Source organism: Phytophthora sojae (assembly GCF_000149755.1).
Source record: "Phytophthora sojae unplaced genomic scaffold PHYSOscaffold_1, whole genome shotgun sequence".
NCBI classification, from domain to species: domain Eukaryota; phylum Oomycota; class Peronosporomycetes; order Peronosporales; family Peronosporaceae; genus Phytophthora; species Phytophthora sojae.
The window spans coordinates 4,738,799-4,760,296 of record NW_009258115.1 but is presented as its reverse complement, the minus strand read 5'-3'; the positions used below and the strand labels follow the sequence as shown (position 1 = coordinate 4,760,296).

At 53.1% G+C, this 21,498-nt stretch overlaps 9 protein-coding genes across 9 annotated transcripts; 6 read left to right on the top strand and 3 right to left on the bottom strand.

The window, feature by feature from the left end:
* Positions 1-44: 44 nt before the first annotated feature.
* Positions 45-4,208, top strand: PHYSODRAFT_284145 (hypothetical protein). Its single transcript, XM_009516838.1, has one exon. It carries the CDS (start codon positions 52-54, stop codon positions 1,537-1,539), a length of 1,488 nt encoding a protein of 495 aa, XP_009515133.1. The 5' UTR covers positions 45-51; the 3' UTR covers positions 1,540-4,208.
* A 657-nt stretch (positions 4,209-4,865) lies between these two features.
* PHYSODRAFT_308885 (hypothetical protein) lies at positions 4,866-7,094 on the top strand (the record flags this gene model as incomplete). Its single annotated transcript, XM_009516837.1, has 1 exon — positions 4,866-7,094. The coding sequence occupies one exon, from the start codon at positions 4,866-4,868 to the stop codon at positions 7,092-7,094; it is 2,229 nt and encodes a 742-aa protein (XP_009515132.1).
* A 314-nt stretch (positions 7,095-7,408) lies between these two features.
* PHYSODRAFT_293549 (hypothetical protein) lies at positions 7,409-8,409 on the top strand (the record flags this gene model as incomplete). The annotated part of the gene is made up of 2 exons (XM_009516836.1): positions 7,409-7,495; positions 7,807-8,409. 2 exons carry the CDS (start codon positions 7,409-7,411, stop codon positions 8,407-8,409), a joined length of 690 nt encoding a protein of 229 aa, XP_009515131.1.
* A 590-nt stretch (positions 8,410-8,999) lies between these two features.
* Positions 9,000-10,982, bottom strand: PHYSODRAFT_293548 (hypothetical protein; the record flags this gene model as incomplete). Its single annotated transcript, XM_009516835.1, has 7 exons — positions 9,000-9,210; positions 9,283-9,598; positions 9,661-9,692; positions 10,169-10,284; positions 10,352-10,370; positions 10,581-10,843; positions 10,923-10,982. 7 exons carry the CDS (start codon positions 10,980-10,982, stop codon positions 9,000-9,002), a joined length of 1,017 nt encoding a protein of 338 aa, XP_009515130.1.
* A 727-nt stretch (positions 10,983-11,709) lies between these two features.
* On the top strand, positions 11,710-15,076 carry PHYSODRAFT_469296 (hypothetical protein; the record flags this gene model as incomplete). Its single annotated transcript, XM_009516834.1, has 15 exons — positions 11,710-11,733; positions 11,832-11,935; positions 12,009-12,219; positions 12,294-12,368; positions 12,448-12,591; positions 12,661-12,738; positions 12,804-12,934; positions 13,009-13,180; positions 13,262-13,444; positions 13,517-13,781; positions 13,860-13,975; positions 14,044-14,394; positions 14,466-14,561; positions 14,638-14,724; positions 14,795-15,076. 15 exons carry the CDS (start codon positions 11,710-11,712, stop codon positions 15,074-15,076), a joined length of 2,319 nt encoding a protein of 772 aa, XP_009515129.1.
* An 85-nt stretch (positions 15,077-15,161) lies between these two features.
* Positions 15,162-16,685, bottom strand: PHYSODRAFT_308883 (hypothetical protein; the record flags this gene model as incomplete). Its single annotated transcript, XM_009516833.1, has 5 exons — positions 15,162-15,435; positions 15,504-15,691; positions 15,754-15,884; positions 15,960-16,286; positions 16,679-16,685. 5 exons carry the CDS (start codon positions 16,683-16,685, stop codon positions 15,162-15,164), a joined length of 927 nt encoding a protein of 308 aa, XP_009515128.1.
* A 486-nt stretch (positions 16,686-17,171) lies between these two features.
* PHYSODRAFT_477273 (hypothetical protein) lies at positions 17,172-17,597 on the top strand (the record flags this gene model as incomplete). The annotated part of the gene is made up of 1 exon (XM_009516832.1): positions 17,172-17,597. The coding sequence occupies one exon, from the start codon at positions 17,172-17,174 to the stop codon at positions 17,595-17,597; it is 426 nt and encodes a 141-aa protein (XP_009515127.1).
* Positions 17,598-17,766: 169 nt separating this feature from the next.
* Positions 17,767-18,396, top strand: PHYSODRAFT_382727 (hypothetical protein; the record flags this gene model as incomplete). The annotated part of the gene is made up of 1 exon (XM_009516831.1): positions 17,767-18,396. A coding segment is annotated over one exon (630 nt), but the record flags the coding sequence as incomplete, so codon positions are not given.
* Positions 18,397-19,520: 1,124 nt separating this feature from the next.
* Positions 19,521-21,491, bottom strand: PHYSODRAFT_308882 (hypothetical protein; the record flags this gene model as incomplete). Its single annotated transcript, XM_009516830.1, has 4 exons — positions 19,521-19,769; positions 19,790-20,110; positions 20,134-20,572; positions 20,602-21,491. 4 exons carry the CDS (start codon positions 21,489-21,491, stop codon positions 19,521-19,523), a joined length of 1,899 nt encoding a protein of 632 aa, XP_009515125.1.
* Positions 21,492-21,498: the final 7 nt, after the last annotated feature.

Genomic DNA, 21,498 nt, shown 5'->3' with positions numbered 1-21,498 from the left:
GTTACCACTCAGCCAGAAGAACCAAGTCGCCAACCAGCCAGCCAACCAAGCATGCCGTCCGAAGCACTAACGGACCCGGTCTACTCCGAAGCCACAACGCCCAAGGGTGCCGACCTCGCCCCCGCGTACGACGAAGCCGCCGAGCGCAACGTCAAGCCCAACTGGATCCTGTACTCCAGTCTGCTCGTGGCGCTGCTGCAGCCTTTCCAGAGCGGGTGGTCGTCGTCCCAGACCAACCTCTCGCAGTACAGCAACACGGACGAGTGCAATGCGCGTCCCGTGGCCGAGGACACCTGTCTGATGTTCCCGGGCCACTCCAAGCTCGAGTGGACGTTCGCCGTCAATGCTTGGATCTTCGGCGGCATGATCGGCTCGCTCTGCTGCGGCCACTTCAGCGACCTGTGGGGCCGCAGGAAGCTGCTCTTCGTCAACTGCATCTTCATGCTCGCAGGCGCCGCCATCCAGACGCCCGTGTCGAACGTCTGGGCGTTTGCGGTCGGCCGCATGATCGCGGGTATCGCCTCGGGCACCGCCACGGGAACACTCGGCGCCTACACGAACGAGCTGTCGCCGCCGCACCTGCGCAACATGCTCGGCATGGGTCTGCAGATCTCGGTGACCATCGGCATCCTGTTCCCGGCGATCTGCTTCTTCTTCGCCAACACGAGCAGCGGCTGGCGCTACCTGGCGGGCTTCCCGGCCGTCCTCGCCGTGCTCTTCCTGCTGCTGGCTCCGTCCATGTGCGTCGAGAGCCCCGCGTGGTTGCTCATGAAGGGCCGGCGCGAGGAGGCCAAGCAGGTCATCACTCGACTCTACGGCGAGGAGAACGTGTACCTGGCGCTGTCGTGGCTCGAGTCGTCCAGCAAGCCCGACCCGGAGCAGGCGCTCGTGAACGACTCGGCGCAGCAGGAGTCGCTCTTCTCGCCCAAGTACCGCCTGCCGCTGGCCTGCGCCATGCTGCTCTCGTGCACGCAGCAGCTCTCGGGCATCAACGCCGTCTTCTACTACTCCAACTCCATCTTCGAGGACGCCGGCATCTCGGACCCGCGCGTCGGCACGCTCATCATCGACTTTGTCAACATCTGGCCGGCCTTCTTCACGGGCTTCCTGGCCAAGCGCTTCGGCAACCGGAACCTCATCCTCTGGGGCATCGCCGGCATGTTCGTCATGGCCGTGCTCATGACCGTGGCCTTCCTCGTGGACGTCGCGGCGCTGTCCGTCGTCTTCATGGCGCTCTACGTGATCGCCTTCGGCGCGACGCTCGGGCCGCTCGTCTGGGTCATCACGGCCGACCTGTTCCCGGACTCAGTGCGCGCCACCGCCACGTCCATCGGCATCGGCGTCAACTGGCTCTGCAACCTCATCGTCGGCGTCGCCTACCCGTACATCGCCGACGCCTTCGACGACTACAGCTACGTGCCGTTCGTGGTGCTGCTGGCCATCTTCTACGCGCTGTCGCTCAAGCTCGTCCCAGAGACGTACGGCAAGTCGGCCGAGGAGGTGCAGCGCGAGTTCCAGCAGCAGCGTGGGGGCCAGTAGCGGGGCAGTCAACGGCAGCAGAAAGGTGGGGAGGCAGGCGACGAGAGGGTGGCCGTGTGCTTTGACGACTTCCGGGTCTTCGTGCCGCCGTCATTGAGAGGCGCAGATGTTGCAGCCTACGCTTTGAGAGTAGTGTTTTGAGATAGTTGCTGCGTGGATAGTGATGAAATGAGCGACGCAGCAGTAGTTTTGCTTTGATTGAGAAGGCAGTTTATCCATTGATAATGCGCACAGTATCGATATTGTTTTCAGGTTTGCCCAAACCTTTGGGGGGTTTAACGCGCCTTTGATCTGCTAAAACTGTGGAAACTTCTGATCAGTTGTGTAAATCTAGCTAACTCGTGTTGTCTGGTGCACAGGGATACGAGGGGGTCAAACAGCACTACAATCCTCTCAGCGTAAAACGATGGGTCCACACGACGATTTAGACGTAGACGCGCTCCACCGGTGTAAGCCAGCACAGTCTCAGTACACAATCGCATCAAGCTTTTGGCATTATTGTAGTGAGGTCTCTTCTTAACTTTCTCGTCTCCAAAACAATATTGTTGACACTGGATGATTTGCAGTTGAGGAAAATCTCGCTTTGCAACAAGAGAAGAAGCGCTTGCCGACATAGAGCAGCCTACACACACTGTTGGCTGTGAGCGCAACAAGGATAGCGAGGTAGCCTGGTAGGTCAGTTTAGAATTTGCTTCGAGAAACCCTCCACGCCGCACCCCTCGGCTGGAGTTCCATTCCCGCTTTGAATGAACTGACTGCAGCCCCCAAGTGCGATATTTGAAGGTGCAAATTTTCTGTGGTCTGAAACCCCTGTATTCTAAATGTGCACGTAAACCACTTCGCCATTTCGCCATTCCTGACAAGAAGACCCGCGTAGTCTACAGCGAACAAGAGTGTGATGAATACCCGCGCACCACTTTCCGCAAAGTTTAGGCGCGTACTACTGGGCTGTTTCGCACTTCAACGACTGTTGGTCACGATAGGTGCCGCGCTCTCCGTATTCTACAGCCCTCTCCAGTCGGCTTTCGACTCGAATAGTCTGGGTCTGCTGCTTGGAGGTGTCGCGGTTCTACTTGTGCTGCTCGGGTGCGTCTTCTTGGCGAGGCGCACGAGTGTCGTCAAGTGGTTCTCTCTCCTGCTGCTGAGTCTTGCAGGGGTGGCGATTTGGATCGGCTTTGACAAGCTACTCCACACGACAATTCGACTTTTCAACTGCAGCTTCTCACTGCTTTGGACGTTGATACTGATCCTATTCGATGCGATTCGAGGCTGGAAGCGGACTAAAGTGCACGATGTAAGCATAGTACAAGTTGGTGGACCTGCGACGGCAGGGTGGATGAAGCCGAACCGCGGGGACAGCACGCCCGATACGTGTTTGCAGGCGTATTTTGACGGAAGCAGTGACTTCTTGGCGATACACAAAGATGGTCCCGTTGCATTCGTCATTACGGTCATTGTGTCCTGTGTGGTGTATGCAGCTTACATGTCGAAGTTTCTGTCGGGAATGGACTTCGGCTTGTGTTTTCCAGTTTGTGCTGGTGAGTTGGTTCACTCTCGACCTCCGCCGACTGGACCGACACCTTGAAATCAATGAAGCTAGCCTCGGGGTCATGTATGTCTACATCGACGCTGCAATTGCGTTGGGATATGGTACGATGAATTTTACGGAGCTTGCGGTTAAAGGTGCAGTCGGTCTTGCGATAGTTGGGATTGCAGTAGCACTGTGCGTCCGGTTTATCATAAGTGGGTGCGGTGGAAACGGTAGTTGCGGCGGGTGGGGAAACTGCTGCAAGTGTAAACGCTGCTCTGATCTTTGGTACAGCCAGTTTTATAGCTTCACCTGCTGTGGTTACTATTGGTCTCGGGACGACGGGTTTGCTCCCCCATTATGCGATGACAGTAAGTGCCTGCTCTACAGCAAGTGCCATAGTGAGTGGCGATATTCCCCAGTGAAAAGCGAATAATTCCCGGACGGCTACGAATACAGCGAGTGTAAATCCTGCGTCCTCAAATGTATTTCTTTGAAAATTACAAGTGAAGACTTTCGCCATATGTATCCTACCGTACCACAAATAAAACTCATATTTATCCAAAACGAAGCATACAAATACCAAGTCAAATGTCATTCTACACTTCAACGCTGATCGCTGACGTCAACACGCAACGGCCGCAGCGACAGTCGTATCACAAGTGCTTTTGCGTTCTACCTGCCACTCCCACCACGATGCCTCGCAAGTACCTCATCGGTGGCAACTGGAAATGCGTACGCCACCCCCACCTCTAACCATCAAACTCCACATAACGTTGGCTCACCACCTATTGCATCGTCCCTTGCAGAACGGCACCAGGAGCTCCGTTCGTGACTTGGTGGCCATCCTCAACAAGACGGCGGTGGACCCCTCCCAAGTGGACGTGGTGGTGGCCCCTCCCTCGCTGCACCTGGAGCTGGTCCAGCAGTTGCTGCAGCGCAACATTGCCGTCTGCGCGCAGAACGTGAGTCTCACGGGGCTGGGCGCCTACACGGGGGAGATCGCGGCCGAGCAGCTCGTGGACTTCAGGCTCTCGTGGACCATCACGGGCCACTCGGAGCGACGCGCGTACTACGGCGAGTCGGACGAGGTCGTGGCCAAGAAGACGAAGCGCGCGCTGGATCTCGACCTCCAAGTCATTTTCTGCATCGGGGAGACGCTGGAGCAGCGCAAGGCCGGCCAGACGCTCGAGGTGCTCACGCGCCAGACCAAGGCGCTGGCGGCCATCATCGACGAGAAGGAGTGGGCGCGCGTGGTGATCGCCTACGAGCCGGTGTGGGCCATCGGCACGGGGGTCGTGGCCACGCCCGCGCAGGCTCAGGAGGCGCACCAGAAGCTGCGCCAATGGATCGCCGGCAACGTGTCGCCCAAGGTGGCGAGCAACGTGCGCATCATCTACGGAGGATCCGTGAACGGGAAGAACTGCCGCGAACTCATTGGACTCGAGGACGTGGACGGGTTCCTCGTGGGCGGAGCTTCACTTAAACCCGAGTTCGACACTATTATCCGCAGTGTCCTCTAGGCGGGTGGTGATGGGTTGTAGCTGACATGAGTGTGTTGCATTCGTCTCCGGTAATAAAACTGCTTCTCAAGCTGTTTTAATGGTTTGGTGCTCATGCTTGAGCTCGTGCGTGAGTTCGAACTCATATTTATAGTGCTGCAAATGTGCATGCGCGAATTGTGGTTTCTCTCTGCAAATAGACCCGCGAGCTTGATGCTGTCGGCAGCTCAAAGTCGGCTTGGACCCTGTGCTGCAAGTGGAAAGCTCTGATACAGTAGTTTTAAGGGATATCGCTCATGGAGAGCAAGCGAGCGTCGAAGCGGAAGACCAAGCGAGTGCGGATAAACGTGACTCTGTGCAGGTATGAAGTGGTGCGTCGTGCCGCGCGAGCTCGGGGCTGGAAGCTCGTGACGGACGAGAAGCCTGAAGCCAAGCCGTCGGTTTGCAATCTTCACTGGATCGACGTGCCTGACATTCTACCGACGTTCAAGGCGCTTCTACCCTACCAGAAGGTGAACCACTTCCCAGGGATGGCCAACCTGGCGTGCAAGTCCAAGCTAGCACGAAACCTCGAGCGCATGAAGAAGCTCTTCCCTGGCGAATACGATTTCGTCCCGCGGACGTGGATCCTGCCGTTCGACCAGTACGAGTTCCAGCAGAACTTCAACTCGGAAGGTGAGAGCCAACGCACGTTCATTGTGAAGCCTGATCACATGTGCCAAGGACGAGGTGTGTTCCTGACTCGCAAGCTTTCGCAGATCCCGCGTGGCGACGTCCTCGTGGCCCAACAGTATGTGGCTCGCCCACTGCTCATTGACGGGAAGAAGTTTGACCTGCGGATTTACGTGCTCGTGACCTCTTGCTCCCCACTGCGCGTATATATTTTCAAGGACGGCCTGGTGAGAATGTGCACAGCGGACTACGTTACCCCAAACGCAGACAACCTCGAGCAGCGGTTCATGCACCTCACCAACTACGCGGTGAATAAACACTCCAACAACTTCGAAGTGAACAAGGGGAATGGCACAGAAGGAACAGGGAGTAAGAGGTCATTGAAATGGTTCTTCGGGTGGTTAAAGGAAATCTTTCCTGCTGATCGCATTGACAAATTGTGGGAGCAGATCGGTGACATTTGCCTTAAGTCGATCCTATCGGTGCAGCCTACGCTCGCACAAGAGTACAAATCCACATTTGCGAAGTATGTGCGCCGTACGAACTCGGCCTCGAGGTCGGGGCCCCAGACGAGTGATATGAACTTCGCATCAGACAATAATGGTGCCAAGAGCGCGCGTCCGACGAGTGCGAGCGAAAGTATCAGCGGTAGCAGTGATGGAGGAAGCACAGATGACGACACGAATACGAATTTCTCGCCCAAAGCTTCGAGCTCGTCGACGACGCCGTCTTGCTCTTTTGCGCTGCTGGGCATGGACGTGCTAGTGGACGAACAGCTCAAGCCTTGGTTGCTGGAGGTCAACCACTTGCCAAGTTTTGGCTGTGACTCTCCTCTGGACTGGAGCGTGAAGGAGCCCCTGATCTCTCAAACGTTCGACTTGTTGAACATCTCGACAAATGACAAAGAGCGGTACGAATCCGAGCAGGCTCGCGCTCTCCAGCGAAGACTTTACGGGGGATCCGCGTCCTCAATGTCAAACTATTCAGGATCGAGCTCAATGGTTAGCGACAATCAGCGAAGTGAACTACCACCACTAATCCCGTCAACGCCGCGAACAAGTTGCCCAGAAGACATGAACCAAGTCGACAAGGGGGCCCAATTACCATTAGATTCCAGCCAACTTCGTGAAGCCCTCACCAACTACTACGCTCACTTCAATTCGGATCGACTGCGCCACCTCGACAAGATTGTTGCCAAGTACGCCGACAACCAGGAGGAGCTCAGTCGCAGCCTCCAGCAGAAATACGGCAAGTGTATCACTGAATTTGTACCTCGCGAGTCTGCTGCAGCTGATGCTCAACAGCAAGACGAGGACCCTGAACAACAGGACGAAGATGAGCATCTGATCGACTATGTTCGCATATACCCCCCTCCTGCAAACTCCCCTCAGGAATCAAAGTACCAGAAGATGCTGGAGGCATCACAAAAGCACATCGACGAGTTGCAGCTCCGGTTTTCCGCGCCATTGCAGCACCGCCGCCCGGAAACAGATAGCAACGGCGTGGTGCTGCCACCCCTGAGAGGTGCCCAGAAGAAGGACCAGGTTGGTCGAGACTGCTTCGGGTTCTCTGGGACTGATAAGGCGCAGTGGCTAGCCGCAGCAGCTGATAAAAAGCCGCTCGTTGTTCCAGGTCCGATGCAGGTTGCTGCGGCACACCGTCTGATGCTAGGGCACTCGAGCCAAAAGCACTCTATCAAGCCTCCTACCCCGCCCGAGCCGCTTCCTTCCCGATCTGGCACGCCAGTGAGCTACGGACTACAATATCGAGAGCGGCTGGCAACACACAAGAACAAACCAACGCTTGCAGTCTCCCAAGTTTCCTTTTGCTTCAACGGAACATTTATATTATAAGCTTTGAAAAAGCAGTGAACTCCAAACTGTGCAATCTTTGAATTCCGATTTTTTTCAGATTTGTCATTTTTTAAGGGCGTGTATTTCTTCGAACTCTCTCTTTCTGTAGTCAATCAAGCATTGCATTCCGTTGGTTGAAACCTGAAAGAAGAATGGGGAAGTGGGAGCTTCGTTGCGGCACATTCGAGGGGGAAGCGTTTGTGTTCAGGGTCGAAGTTGCGCCCGACGCGAGGGTGGCGGAACTAAGGGCGATCATAGCCAACTCTCAAGACCTGGATGTTCTCGCGAGTCAAGTCCTGCTGTAGAACCCGAACATGGTTTGGATCGAGGATGACTATGGCTTGGACCTTTCTCTTGAGTCCGTTATCGACAGCAGCACCTTGGTGGCAATGCCGGACTCCGTAAGAATACGCTACTTCGCTACGAGAAATGCTCCGCCAGACCAGGAAGTCCACGTTATCGTTCGAGTCCTTCCTCAGACGGAAGTTAGCACGAAGTCGGACGCGGGGGAGCCTCAGCCGCCGAGCGCTTCATATCGAGCGACAACCACAACCTGAAGTACCTGGGTGTTACGGGACTTGCCGCTATCGTGAAGGACCACCCGCGCTACCCTACCACGAAAGCAAAAATCGCTCTGGGCGAGCTTAGCCGATATTGCGTCCTGAACGAGTAGAGCCCTCCCCATCCAGATCGGCTAAACTTTTTTCTTCAGGGACGCCTGCCATTCCGCGTGAGAGTGCGAGATCCAACTATCGCGTCATACCTGTTCGCGCGCGATGGCCCCGAGATTCGTTGCGACGACTTGTCTTCGTCGATCGATGCCTTCACGATGAATTACGAGGCTGAAATGACTACACCAGGCTCACACCGCAAGTTTTACGACCATTTGTTCAGCTTTGCGAGGCAAATCTGTCATGCGAATGGGTTTCGCTTGGAAGTCCAGAAGAAAACAATTTGTGAAGATGCGGCGAGTGCGGATCGAGCAATACTACAGCCTGACGTCATTGTAAAGTGTAATGATTGTGTTGTGCTTTGCGGCGAGGAGAGGGACGTGTCTGCAACGATGAACGATACAATGGCCGAGTTGAGACCCAAAATGAAGCGTTGGAGTTCGTTGTTCAGTGGAGGGCTTTCCTACCTCCTTGGCTTTGTTACTCGCGGCAAATACTTCAGGCTGTATGCCTTTCGTCAGGAAGACGACTGGGGCTGCCCTCTTAATTTTGAACTACCGAGCGAAGTGCACCTCTTTCCTGGCATCATCGCTACGGAGTGGAGGTGGGTCCGATGGGATTTTTCCGACAGCCTGAGAATGTAGACGAGCTGCATCGATGGATGCACGGAGTTCTATTTGGTCTGAAATATTGGCACGAATCGAAGTATTACCACGGCGATGTCTGCTGGGAAAACGTGGTATGCACTCCATCCGCTGGTTCTTGTTTCTGGACGATAGTCAACATGGAGATGTCATGCAGGACGGATGCGCTGGTCGACAGGGGCTGCTTGCATTCTACAGAGGGACAGGCTGTCGCCGCGACTTGTTCAACGTAGGCAAGATGCTGGATGAAGTTCACCGGACTAAGTTTGCCTTGACCGACGAACTTCTGTTGATTCGCGATCAACTGCTTTCGTCTCTCGAGGGGCCACAAGTGGTGACGGCGGAAAACGTATTGTCGATACTGCGGCCAGAGTGATGACGTTTTTTCGAAGTGAGCGCAGCAAAATCATGTATTGTGTCGTAGTAGCAGTATGGGGGCAGGTCGTAGGCTGCCACGAAGTCGGCAACTCTTCCATTGGCAGCCCGCTGAATTTCGTTTGCTTCTACATGTATGGTCATTTTGACTTAACACACGGATAACATACGGAGTGTGAACAAATATGACTTTCAATCAAGTGATCACTGTCAAATTAGTCGATTTCAATGACCTCAGGCGACCGCTTTCGCTTCTTCTTTGGCATCACAGGAATTGCGTCCTCCGAGCTCTCGGTCGCGTCAATGAGACATCGTGGAAGCTGGATTTTAAAGCGGTCCCTCTTCAGATGTTGGGCTCGGGGTCCAGGAACCAAATAGCAGATCGTGTTGTAAGCAGTGTAGCTGATTTCGGGCTGAAGAACATTGCTGTTCATGCAGTTTCACAACAGAGGGTCAGTCTTTGATATGTGTCTAGAAGTAATGCACAAAATATCCCACCTCAGCAAAAGGTTGATCACGAGACTATCACACGCACTTCGAGACAGAGCAGCTATCGTTGGGTCAAGCTCGGTCCACTGTTGGGCGAACTTCCGTGATTTGAATTCATCGATTAGCTGCTTGAGTGTGAGACGCCTCTCCCTAAACAAATTACGGGGTGAATTTCGACGAACGGACTCGATCCATAAATGCTTCACGTACAATTGTTTGGCATCCTCTATGATTGAAATCAGAGCTTTTGAGTGCTCTGACAGATCAATCGTATCTTCCGCGTCAATATCCCGCTTGCAGTTGCCGCATGCTCCTTCACATATTACTGTAGATTCGGAGGTATCTCTGCACACATGCACGGCATCAATATAATGCCTTCAATATCACCTCCGTATCTGACACCAACACGAGTACAATACCTACCCAAAGTATGCAGCCATCATGGACTGACGACACTGAGAAAGCTCCTCGCAGTACTTGATCATCGAACGCATATTTTACATGCCTCCGACCTCTGCCTGCACGACGTTACAGACACGAATAACATCTGACGGTTTGTACATCAATACACACCGTGCCGTCTTGCCATCGCGACCTGCTCGCCCAGATTCCTGATAGTATCCTTCAGCAGACTACAACACATATTCCGAACAGGAAAAGGTTAGCACGTTGCAATATTAATCTGATAGTGAGCGAACACATTACCTTCGACAGTGTAAAGTGGATGACGAAACGAACATCGGGCTTATTGATTCCAAGTCCGAATGCAATCGTCGCCACTACAACTTGAAGTTTGTTGCGAAACCAAGCCATGTGGGTCTCTTCCTTGTCCTCCATGTACGCATGATAGCATGCTGCTCGAACGTTTGCTTGGCGAAGGTGCTTTGTCACCTACTCGGTTTCTTTTCTCGTAAGACAATACACGATCCCCGTGTCCGATGGGTAGAAAGATTTCACAAGGCGAACCAACGTATCAATCGCTGTAGCGTCTTTAGCTGGCTTCTCCACGACCTGAAAGAGTACAAAAAACTGGTCTTTACAAAAAGAACTGGCCCAATAATCGACGTCAAGCGCGTACCTCGTAGTGCAGGTTTTTCCTGAGGAAAGAGGTTCGAAACGATACGCAATTCTGGATCTCGAGGATACTCTTTACATACGTGGGGTGGCGGTCGCTATCAGTGCCAAGATGGGTACTGTGGGGAATTGCCTTTTGAGAATGCCCAGCTTCGAGTAATCCTGCGCAACAAATACACCCACAAACTATGAACAAGCTCATCCCAACACGAATTCATACCCCAGTAACTTACGCTCCGGAAATCGTGGCCCCACTGACTGCAGCAGTGGCTTCGTCGATGACAAACCGCTTCAGCCTCCCACTCTGGTAGGCCTTCTCAAACCTCGAAATCAAGAGCTTGCTCTTGATAAGTTTCTCCGGGGTAATCAGCAGGATCTTCAGCGTACTATCGGATGCCAGCAGCGTCTTATAAATTGCCGACGCCTCGGCTCGTGACTGCTCGCCCGACAATTGGCACGCCGGTTCTTCTCCCGCAATGTCGTTAAACAGCATCACCTACAGGTCACACAAGATAAATTAAAATCCAATCCGACGTATCATTAAATAATTTTAAGCAGCTCATGCATCGTCGTACCTGGTCCTGGATAAGCGAGATCAACGGCGAGATGACGACCGTGAACCCTGAACTCTTCATGACGATAAAGACGCCCGTCAGCTGAACTGCATCAACTAACACGACCACAATAAATTCTCACCCCGTCGAGCATTGCTGGCAGCTGCTAGCAGAGACTCTTGCCTCCTCCAGACCGCATGACCACGAACACATCTTGCTTGGACAGCGTCGCATTGATCACCTCTTCCTGCACCGACCGGAAGCCTGGCAGGTGGAACTAATAAGCAGCAAATAGTCCAGCGTAAGAGTGCATTCAGTATAAAACGGTATGTGTAGCTGCCCGTACTGTGTCGGTGAGCAGCGTGTGGATCTGCTCCGTCCAGTCGAACGTCGCCTTCCAGTCCGGCGCGGCGGCTGAAATGGCCGCTACTGCCGCTGCCTCATCGTCGCCCTGCTCGCTCTCCAGCTGCTGCTGCAGCTCCCTCTTGCGCTCCAGCAGCTCACTCTGGCGCAGCAGCAGCACGTTCAGGTCCTCCTCCACCTCGCGCAGCTCGAGCTCCACCTGCGCCAGCTCGGCCCCGGCGTCCATCACTCTTTGTATTGGCAAGAAGTGCAACTTGCCCGAATAGAGGGCGGTGCAGTGTACCGGTATCAGGGTAGGTGAAACCGCCGAATCGATTCCGCACTGAGCGGTCGCTTGACTGCAAGTTTGTATCGGATCTTGAAGAGGAAAGCAAGCAAGCGGCAGGCAGTGCGCACTCGCACGCACGCACAAGACTCCGACTCCAGACGCAGGGAGAGCCAAAAGATGTCGCTGCTCAAGGCGTCGACGGTAGGTCTTACTAGGTTCTTCCTCCTCAGAACTGGAGCTCAGCGTGGCGGACGCTCGACGCCGTCGTCTGATCGCCTTTGTCTGCTGCCTGCCTGCAGGTGAACTTTGAGAACGAATGGCGGGAGATGCAGCCGCCGCTGGCGTCGCTCGTCACGGGCACGCCGCAGACGCTCACGAACGAGAAGTGGCTCAGGATGTACTCGTACGTAGTAGATATAGGAGGCAGTTGAAGTGAGGCTGGCTGGACTTAAGCTCACGTATCTTGGGTGTTGCAGCGGCATCTACAAGATCTGCACGAACCCGGGGGCCCCGCAGGCGGAGATGCTGTTCTTCCGACTGCGAGGGCTACTGGTGAAGCACGTCGAGTCCATCTTGAAGGAGCTGAACGCCATCGACGGCGAGCCGGAGTTCCTGAATCACTATTGCACGTCGTTCGAGTCCTTCGCCACGGGCACAAGCTACATCTCGGAGCTCTTCCGCTACCTGGTTAGTGTGCAGAGGAGCTAGCTTTAGTAAATTGCACGCTCTGTGGATACTTATGTTCTGTTGAGTTGATGTAGAATCGCTACTGGATCTCGTACTCGCACTGCGAGACTGGCCAGGCTCCTGTTCCTGGAGTGTACCCCGTCACAGAAGTATGATCGCGGTCGACAGTAGACGCGACTGCTTGGAGTATATTGGTGGTGATGTTGTGCGTATTTTATTTTCTTGTAGCTTGCACTTCACATTTGGCACGACATCGCGTTCTCCAAGCTCAAGAAGCGCCTGGTGAAGGCGATCATTCACATCTTCCATGCAGCACGACGCGACAGGAGCGAGTGTTTTGAAGATGGAGACTGCATCACGACCACAGTTCAGGTGGATGCTGGCGTCAAGGCTCTATTTTGTAGAGTGGCTGGTTGTTCTAATATTTGTGGCTCTTGGCAGACGTACTTCAGTCTAGGACTGTGCAGACAAGATCAAATGAGCCTCTACCGAGAGGAGCTGGAGCAGCCATTCTTGGAGGTACGAGTTATGAGTTCTGTACATGCGGATTCTGGGAATAGCAGATCTAAATTTCGTGTATCCAGGATGCTGCTAGATATTACTCTGCGAAGGCGACGGAGCTGCTGTCGAGGGTGACAATCTCAGAGTACTTGCGCGAGGCTGAGTTGTTGTGCGACCAAGAACAAAAGCGATGCGAGTCGCGATTGCATCGAACGTGAGCCATACCTGCGCTGGGATATTTTGGGTTGATCTTCCAAACTTAACATGTGGGGTTCCAAATTTCTTCAGCACTGTCATCCAAGTTAGACAAGCGTGTTGCCGCGTCTTGGTGGATGAACATGCCGATCAGATCTGTGAAGACGCGGAGAGCTTTTTGATAAATAACCAAAAGGAGGATCTACACCGACTCTTCTCTCTCTTCTCGGAGCTGACGAACGAGAACGCGTTGATGTCCTTCAAGGTGGTGACTATTTTCGCATGATTTATATCGTCTTAGATATCCTTGTTGATTGACAATCGGCTTTGAATGCTCTGTACACAGAACATCTTGAAGAAGTACATTGAGCGAAGTGGCCTTGAGGTCGTGCAGAAGTTCCTACAAGAAGACACGACAAAGAACCCGGAGGGCTATATTGAAGCGCTGGTGCAAGTTCGCAACAAATACTTTGAACTCATCAAGGACGCTTTTGGCTATCACCCCCTGATGCGGTCAGCTCTTGACCAGGTTGGTTTTATATTTGATGAATTTCACTAGTTCAAACGCTTACTGGTGAGTGGTACTACGTTTGTGTGTTAGGCTTGTCGGGCGTTTGCCAACTCCCACCCACGACTTCCTGAATTGTTAGCGAAGTATACACACTACTTGATGTCCCGTGCTAAAAAGCATGGAGGGAGTCGGGCGCTACTTCTGCCTGGATCACCGAGCTCTGCACTACCTCCGCTTCTGGACGACATGTTGGAGCAAAAAATCGAGAACATCAGTGTGGTGTTCTGCCTCATTGACGACAAAGACATCTTCAAGAAGTATTATTCAAAGTTTTTAGCAAAGCGGCTCATTAAAGGTAAATGGCTGGTGAAACTCTTGCTGTAAAACATCAGGTATGCTCACACAAATAATTCCCCATTTCGCTTTTTGGTAGGCACCTCTGCTTCAAACGACATGGAGATCTTGCTGATTCAGAAGCTACGCGAAATTTGCGGGTGCGATTTTGTGTCTAAGCTGCAGAAGATGCTCAAGGACAAAATGCTCAGCAAGGTATATTAGTGCTGGTGCTACTTTTCTAAACATTAACCGTTGCTAATTTATCGCTGTTCCGTTCACAGGAGTTGATGGACTCATTCACCGCTTGGCTGGAGGAGAAAGACATTGAATTGCGCACCGAGGATGCCGCCAATGCTTCTGCAATTGATCTGCACCACGCTGTATCGTATCACTGCGATGTTCTTACTGCTGGAGCCTGGCCGATTTCTAGTGCAGTAGCAGAGCACAAGATTTTTTTGCCACCTGCACTGGAAGCTCACGCCAACCTGTTCACAAAATTCTACACCGGACGAAGCACCGGACGAAAGCTGCTGTGGATTCATCACCTGTCGTTTGGAATGATCCAAAGTCACTGCTTTGAGAAGCGCTACGAGTTCTTACTCAGCTTCTACCAAATGCTGATCCTCGTCCAGGTACCTAATGCTCAACAAGCGCGGGTCCGTATCCTTGCTTACTTACTGTGTTTCATGGTGATCCTACGCAGTTCAACACGGCAAAAGAGATGACACGATCTGATATTGTCCAGCTAACAAATATCCCGGATCAAGATTGCACTCACCACTTGGCAAGCCTCGTCAAGGTTTGTTCATCGTATGGCTTGGTACCGGTGGTTTTTGGGTTGTCTGTCTAATAAGTTCTGCTGATATCGGATACAGGCAAAGGTTCTCACAATGGGTGGTGACGCTGCAAACCCAACGTACGCGATCAATTTTGGGTTCTCTAGCCGGAAACTACGAATCTCGGTGCGCTTTTTTATAGCCTATTTCAATGACTGCAACCTCATCAGCTAATGTGTTTCATTGCTTGGAGCAGGCCGTTCCAAATAGCCCAGTCGAATCCCCGAAAGCGGTGAAAGCTCCAACACGCGAAGTTGAGGAGGACCGCAAAATGTCGTTGCAGGCAGCTATTGTGCGGGTACTCAAGACACGCCGGGACATCCACCAGGCGCAGCTTATGCACGAAGTCGCTGAAATGCTCGCCAACCAGTTTGTCCCGACTGCCACGGCGATCATGCAGAACGTGGAGATCCTCATTCAGAAGGAATATCTCCGCCGACACGACGACGACCAGACAAGGTTTTTGTACGTGGCATAAACCTCGTAGGGAAACTCGATGATGCATCTAAGGCAATTCATTCAGCAGCTAGGACAGGAACCCCCTATACAAAATGCATGACATTCTAGCGCACGTGCAGCGTACAATTTCCGTACCCGTACTTCTCTTTGTACTTGTCGAAGATGCGGGTGAGTTCTCTCTCGTATTGGTCATGCAGCTTCTCGATCTCTTCAGCGCTCGGGTCGGCCTTCTTCTCAACAAGGATAGGCTTGCCGAACACTTGATTGACGGCAACTTCCTTGTGCGGAAGCCAAAACAGCCACTTGGAGTACCCGTATCCGAGAAGCAACGCCACCGAGAACTTCTTTGCAATCATTTGACGGAATGAAAGAAGCACGCTGAAAAAAAATACACGATTAGTTCTAATGTCCTCCCACAAACTAGCATAAAAACTAGATCAATTTACCTGGAATGTGTGAACAAGTCGGTCTCTCCAAACGCGTAGCCCGAAACAATTGGCACGCCATATTTCAGCGCCAAGCGGATGTGGCCCTTGCGCTTCTTGACGTAGATCGTGTGGTCTCCTCGCTGCGACAGCATCTGCTCGGCGATTCCACCCACCAGGATAACTAAACTCTTGCCATCTCGAAGCATCTACACAAGTAGAGCGACAGGTTAGCAACCAGCAACACAAAGCTCTATCGTTATCCACCAACCTTTTCCGCCACATTGCGTCGGGCATCAACACACCCGGACCAGAGCACGTATTCACGGTAAAACGGCACCCGGAAGCAAACCGACGCAGCCAAGTGGCGGCGCGTTGAGAGCGGCACCGTCTCGTAGAATGCTGGTGCAAAACAACAGCAACAACAACATTAGACTTGGTTTAGGCAGAGATATCCATCGGCAGGCTCGTGCTCACGTGGAACTGTTTGGCCTGACATGAGCAGGCCGTGGTGGGTGGACAGCAGTCCATGAGGGTGGGAGCAGAAGATGTGCTGCTTGGTGGCGTCAATGGGCTCTTCGAACTCGAGCGACCCTGGAATGTGCGCCATGCCGCGTCCGATGAACGTCGCGAACCATGGCCAGTAGCGCTCCCCCGTGTATTCCGACCCGTCCAAGTACGACGGGAGGTATGCAGCAACGCAAGCCGATGCGATGGTCACGGCCACGCTCGTGTGGAGGGATGCGCACACAGACACAGCCGCAACGGCCAGAGCGGCGCCAAGCAGCCACGTACGCTGCTGTCCTGCCATGCTCGACGCAGCAGAGACCGTGAAATGATGACACAAATCCGTTAACACCTTACGGTACCGTGATTCGACAGTTTAGTGCAGCCATGTTGAAGTGAAAACAATGATTCCTTCGCTTTCGTAAGTAGCATATAGGGGTTCCTGCGAAGTCGTCGGCGTGGACAGCTGACATTTTGCAGGAAATGTTTTTTCCTCACGGGATTTGACTGGCTTTCATTATGCGACTGTTGCCATCCAGTTCTTCTGAGCAAACGTAAGCGGGAGCCGCCGACGCTTACATCAAGTCCTTCATTGGCTAAAATTTGACAACAACACACAAAGAACATCAACCCAGCAGCAACATGAGTGATGGAGGCTCGCAACGCGCTTTTGCTTCAGCGCGGAGTACCAGTCATGCTGACGTCGAGGCGATACGCGATGCATGCGTCACCAAGCAAACAAGAGAAAAGTGCAAGAGCAGCCTCAACGGGATTACGAAGTGGATCAGGAGCGAGCTCGCTAAGGAGGATGAGAACATCGCCAGGTTTTTCGACGCTGATGATGACATTAATCTAAGTTAGTTTACACAGAGTGTTTTTGAGCGTTTTCTGATGTTCAAGAGCGCTTCTGTGAAGACGGCTACGCTGAGCGGGTACCGAAGTGCTATCAAGGATCTTTATCGCGTGAAGCGCGTGGCGCTGCCTCCTGAGTACGGTGATGACATGAAGCAACTGTTCTCCGGTATGAAGCGGATGGAGGCTGATCAGGACCAGACTAGCACCCCAAAAACATCAGGAAAGCAGCCACTCACGTACTCCCTTTATAAGGAGTTGTGCAATTCGACTCTCGTAGCGGGTGATGGCGGGTTTTCGCATCTTTTTTTGACTTCGCAGTGGAATTTGATGTGTCGCTCAATGTCGGCCCAGACTCTCCAAAGTCAGCACCTCGTGGCGAAAGATGATAGCGTTGGAGTAATATTTGTGAAGACGAAGACTAACCAGGAGGGTTCAGGGCCCCGTGATCCACTCCACCTGTACGCGAACCCGCTGAGCCCATCAACGTGCTGGGTGACTGCCTTGGCAATTTATCTTGCATGCCACCCTCGATTGGAACCGGGGGCACTATTTCCAGGCTCAAACCAGAAGCTACAATTTAGCAAGGTGCTGACTAACCTTTTGAAGCAAGGAGACGCTGGTAAAAGTTACGGTACGCAATGGAGTGGCTACATTCGCTTGTGGAGGAAGTACAGGTGGTCCCTCGATCGTGAGTGCGTGTCTTCGCTGCGGATGGAGCCTCGGTGGAGTTCAAGATCGCTATTTGCGTTATGAAGTCGCAGGGGATCAATCCTGGGGCGAGTAGTGGCAGGACTTCCCGTAAATGACTCTAAGTTCGCTACTTTACCGCCCCATTTTCAGGATACCCCCCCCCCCCCCGATAAAAATGTGAAATCGTGCGTGGAGACTATGTTTCCGGTTCTCTCTCGCGAAGCGAATATGGCAGGAATTTTTGCGGTTGTGCCTAGCATCACTCGTGCATCACGCGGAATATTTGCAACAGCATTTACCGGCTACCCATGCATTACTTTCGACACATTTGTTTACAAGCCCCACTGTCCTTAGGACGCTTGAAGGCCAACTAGTAGCTGGAGAGTCTGTCTGGATGCGACCAACGGGGATACCGCCCTATATTGAGCTATACAAGAAGCTTGACCAGCAGCAAAGGTCAATTGATGAGATGCCTGGCAAACTGGAGCAGAGAATGGAGCATGTACTTAAGAAAAAGGGTGTGCCAGCGGGCAATATTACGAGAGAGTTATTGCGAGATGAAATTCAATCGTTGTTAGACGAAGTTGGGCTCCAACAACGTCCGTCGATCAACGCCGTAGTGCCAGCGCCAGTTCCAGTGCACCAGTATCTTGTCTGGGGCGGGAAATTTCATGTGCTACCTAGAGAATTTAGTTTTCCGAGTATCGATCCCCTTGGGGCATGGATGCTATGGTGGTTCGAAAATCCAAAGCTCAACTACCCCCCGTACAAAGGAATACCATCGGACGACCTGGATACACCGCAGAAAAAAGCGACGCTGTCAGAATGGTCAATTATGATGCGGCACATTATGAATGGGATCGAGGCCAAGCTGGACGCACCTATGCCAGAAATCCGTGACAAGAAACACGCTATTGAGCTTTTCAACTTTGGATACGGTACACTGCGGTTAAAGCCAAGCAAACGTAAGCGAAGGGCTGAACAGCTTAAGCTTACAACTGTTTTGAGACTCATCCGACAAGCCAATCAAGAGCGAAACGAAGAAGACAGTCAGCCGCCCAAGCGTCAGAGACACACAAGCCAATCCGAGTGTCTGAGATTGGCAAAGCTAGTAGTAGCTATAATCAAACAGTACACCCATTTACATTCGTGTTAGTACAGTCGAGCTGATCGCAGTAGTGCAACGGAGCGTAAATGCAGCGGGGCTGCCGTAGCTCGTTGCGTATAGGAAGACTTTACGACTCAAAGAGTCCAACAGGGTCCTATCCGAGGACCCACGAAAACAAGTCAGAGACTTCTTGCAAAAGGCAAACTGTATTCATTCTCTTATCTGCGGCTCCGCCGCCTACGGTGCAAATACCTGCACTTACTATCGACATAACTAACTCTAGTCCATTCTCAATGACTGGCCAGTGGCCCAGGGAGTAACCTTTGGTGTATCGCACACCAAAAGGGTAACCAAAAGGGTAACCTCCGTGTAACCCCGTTACAGTAAAGCTAGCAAACCTTGCTGGCGTACAGGGTATCCTAAAACCAAAGTTGTTAGCGTAAGTTTTATAGCCATTTAGCAACAACAAACACAAACCTGGTAGCTCGTGAAGTCGCCGCCTAGAACTCGGCTGTCGACTGTTGCAGTCACGGCTTGGTCGATGTTGCCTGCCGGACTGCACGGGACCTCTGTACCTGTATGGCACTTCAATAAACTTTTAGCCGATCAAATTGTGCCTTGATACCGTCGCAGAATCCATCTTACGTTTTCGCAAGTCAATCGAATGGTGATCTATTCCTTTCGGCCAAAAAGAAGAAAAGGGTTAAGAGCGCCACCAAGGTACATGTACAACACGGTGTGGGTGATGAAACGAGCTGCTTTTCAAGTCGGTGCTCGTGTACTTTTCCAGACTACGGCGCCTGAAATCTATTTGCCCGAAAGAATGCCGACGGCGCCATTTAGACAATTCATTCGCGGACACGCTTGGAGTGTTGTGGTCAGGGTCCACCACCGTCGTCTCCTTCTTCGTCAGAGACGACTTGGAAGTCGTCCATGAACATGGCGTGCCGCCTGAGGAAAAGCTCGTGAGGATCAAGTGGACCATCATCATTGAATTCCTCTCCCTCCTCATCACTTTCTCCGTTGCTGTCGGCATTGCCAATATACTCGTCTTCAATAAATACATCGCCATCCTGCGCGCCGGGACCCCAGTCCAGCTCAATATTATCAATGCGGCGAAAACTCTCCTCTTGTCTCGACAAAGCACGATATGCAGATCCAATAATGGATGAGCTTCTGCCACTTTCTCTAGCAGTGGCTTGAGCTCATCGCGTACGTACGTTATGCTCCACTCCTTGTCCACGGACGAACTGTGCGGGTTAAATACGTTCAAGGACGCTTTGTGGCTGCATGACGCAACACCTAGATCTTCTTCGCTTGTTTCGGCTAAACGAGTCAGCAAATTGAGCAGCTCACCGTAAAAAGGATGCGGGAGCGCAGTGTCATGATCATTTGGTCCGGCAAGACTGAGGTCGAGGCTGCGATTCCCACCGTCACCCCCAATCGTCTTATATACGCGTCGCACAAACTCAAATACGCCGTTTCCAGAACAGCAAAGGGCGAAAGTTCAATAGAAGCCACACGAAGGTGATCTGCTAACGCTAGGAGGGCGCGGTCCGTGAAGGTTCGGATCGGTCTGACCGAGCGATTGCCTCCATATGAAGAACCGTCGTGCACGTAAATTGACTGTAAGAGCGGGCAGTGCTCAACTCCCGCTTTCCAGAACTCGTCCCCAAATACGTCAGCATCCAGGAGCGTCTCAAGCGCTGCTTCGTTTTTCTCCTGATCAATTGGGATCTCCAGCTCAGTTAGAGAAGGGCATCCTTGCAGCAACGCAGCCACATCATTCGCCAGTAAGCCGTAGCCAGGCCTCCTCTCACCAGGCGCACCGGGCGCGCCTTCCATTTTAAAGTAATCCGCCCAATTCCACGACAGATTCGACGTCAACACAAGCTTCTTCATCCTCGGCTTAACATGTTCTCCAAATGCCCTGAAGAACGGGTCTGCAAAGGGTACGACCGCCCCCGCAAGTTGATGCACGTCCTGTTGAACTTCTCCCACGTCTTTAGCGAGACCATCCACTTTTCCTCACACGTGACATCATTCATTTCATCAATCGCATGGATGTAGCCATCCAAGTACTCGACGTTCGGACAGAACTCCATCACGTCCTCAATGAACGTCGTGCTGGTGCGGAACCTGTCCTCTTCCTCCCTCGTGGGCACCGCGAGCTGCTTCAGTCCACCACGCTTGCCCTTCAAATGCCACCTCCGCATCGCCTCCCTCAGCACCTTCATCACCCGTCGAATGGCTGCACAGTTGACCATGGCCGTCATGTCCTGCTTCCGGGGCAGCACCTGCATCTCCAGCTGCAGACAGTGCTTGGCCGCCATCTGCAGCAGCAGCGGCAAGTGGCGGCTCTCCAGGGGCATGTTCCTCGGGTCCAGCCTCTTCAGCCCCGGCATCTGAGCAAAGAGAATGTCCCACGGGATCTCGCGGTCCTCCATCCACCACCGGACGCCCGTGACGAACCGCGTGCCGTCGGAGCGCCCCATGCGGACGCGCAGGTCGTGCACCGCCCGCCCTCGGAGCTGAACCTGGCGTCGCATCGCCAGCACTTCGACTCTGGAGCCGAACTTCAACGTCAGCTGCATGGTGTCGCGTCGGAAGCGCGCTGCCAGCTCGTCCACGGCCCGGTACCAGCTCTTGGCCACGAGCGCCACGTCCTTGAGGTACTTGGCGTGCAGCGAGCGGCGCGCCGGCCCCAGGTCCTGCGTGAAGTAGAACATCGCGAACTCCAGCACCAGCGAGAAGAGCGGCAGCGGCAGGGCAGGCAGCGACATGGCGCTCGGAGGCGGGCGAGCAGGAGACCCGGTCCCCGACGAACCCGCCGGACGCTTGCCGGCCATGGGATGA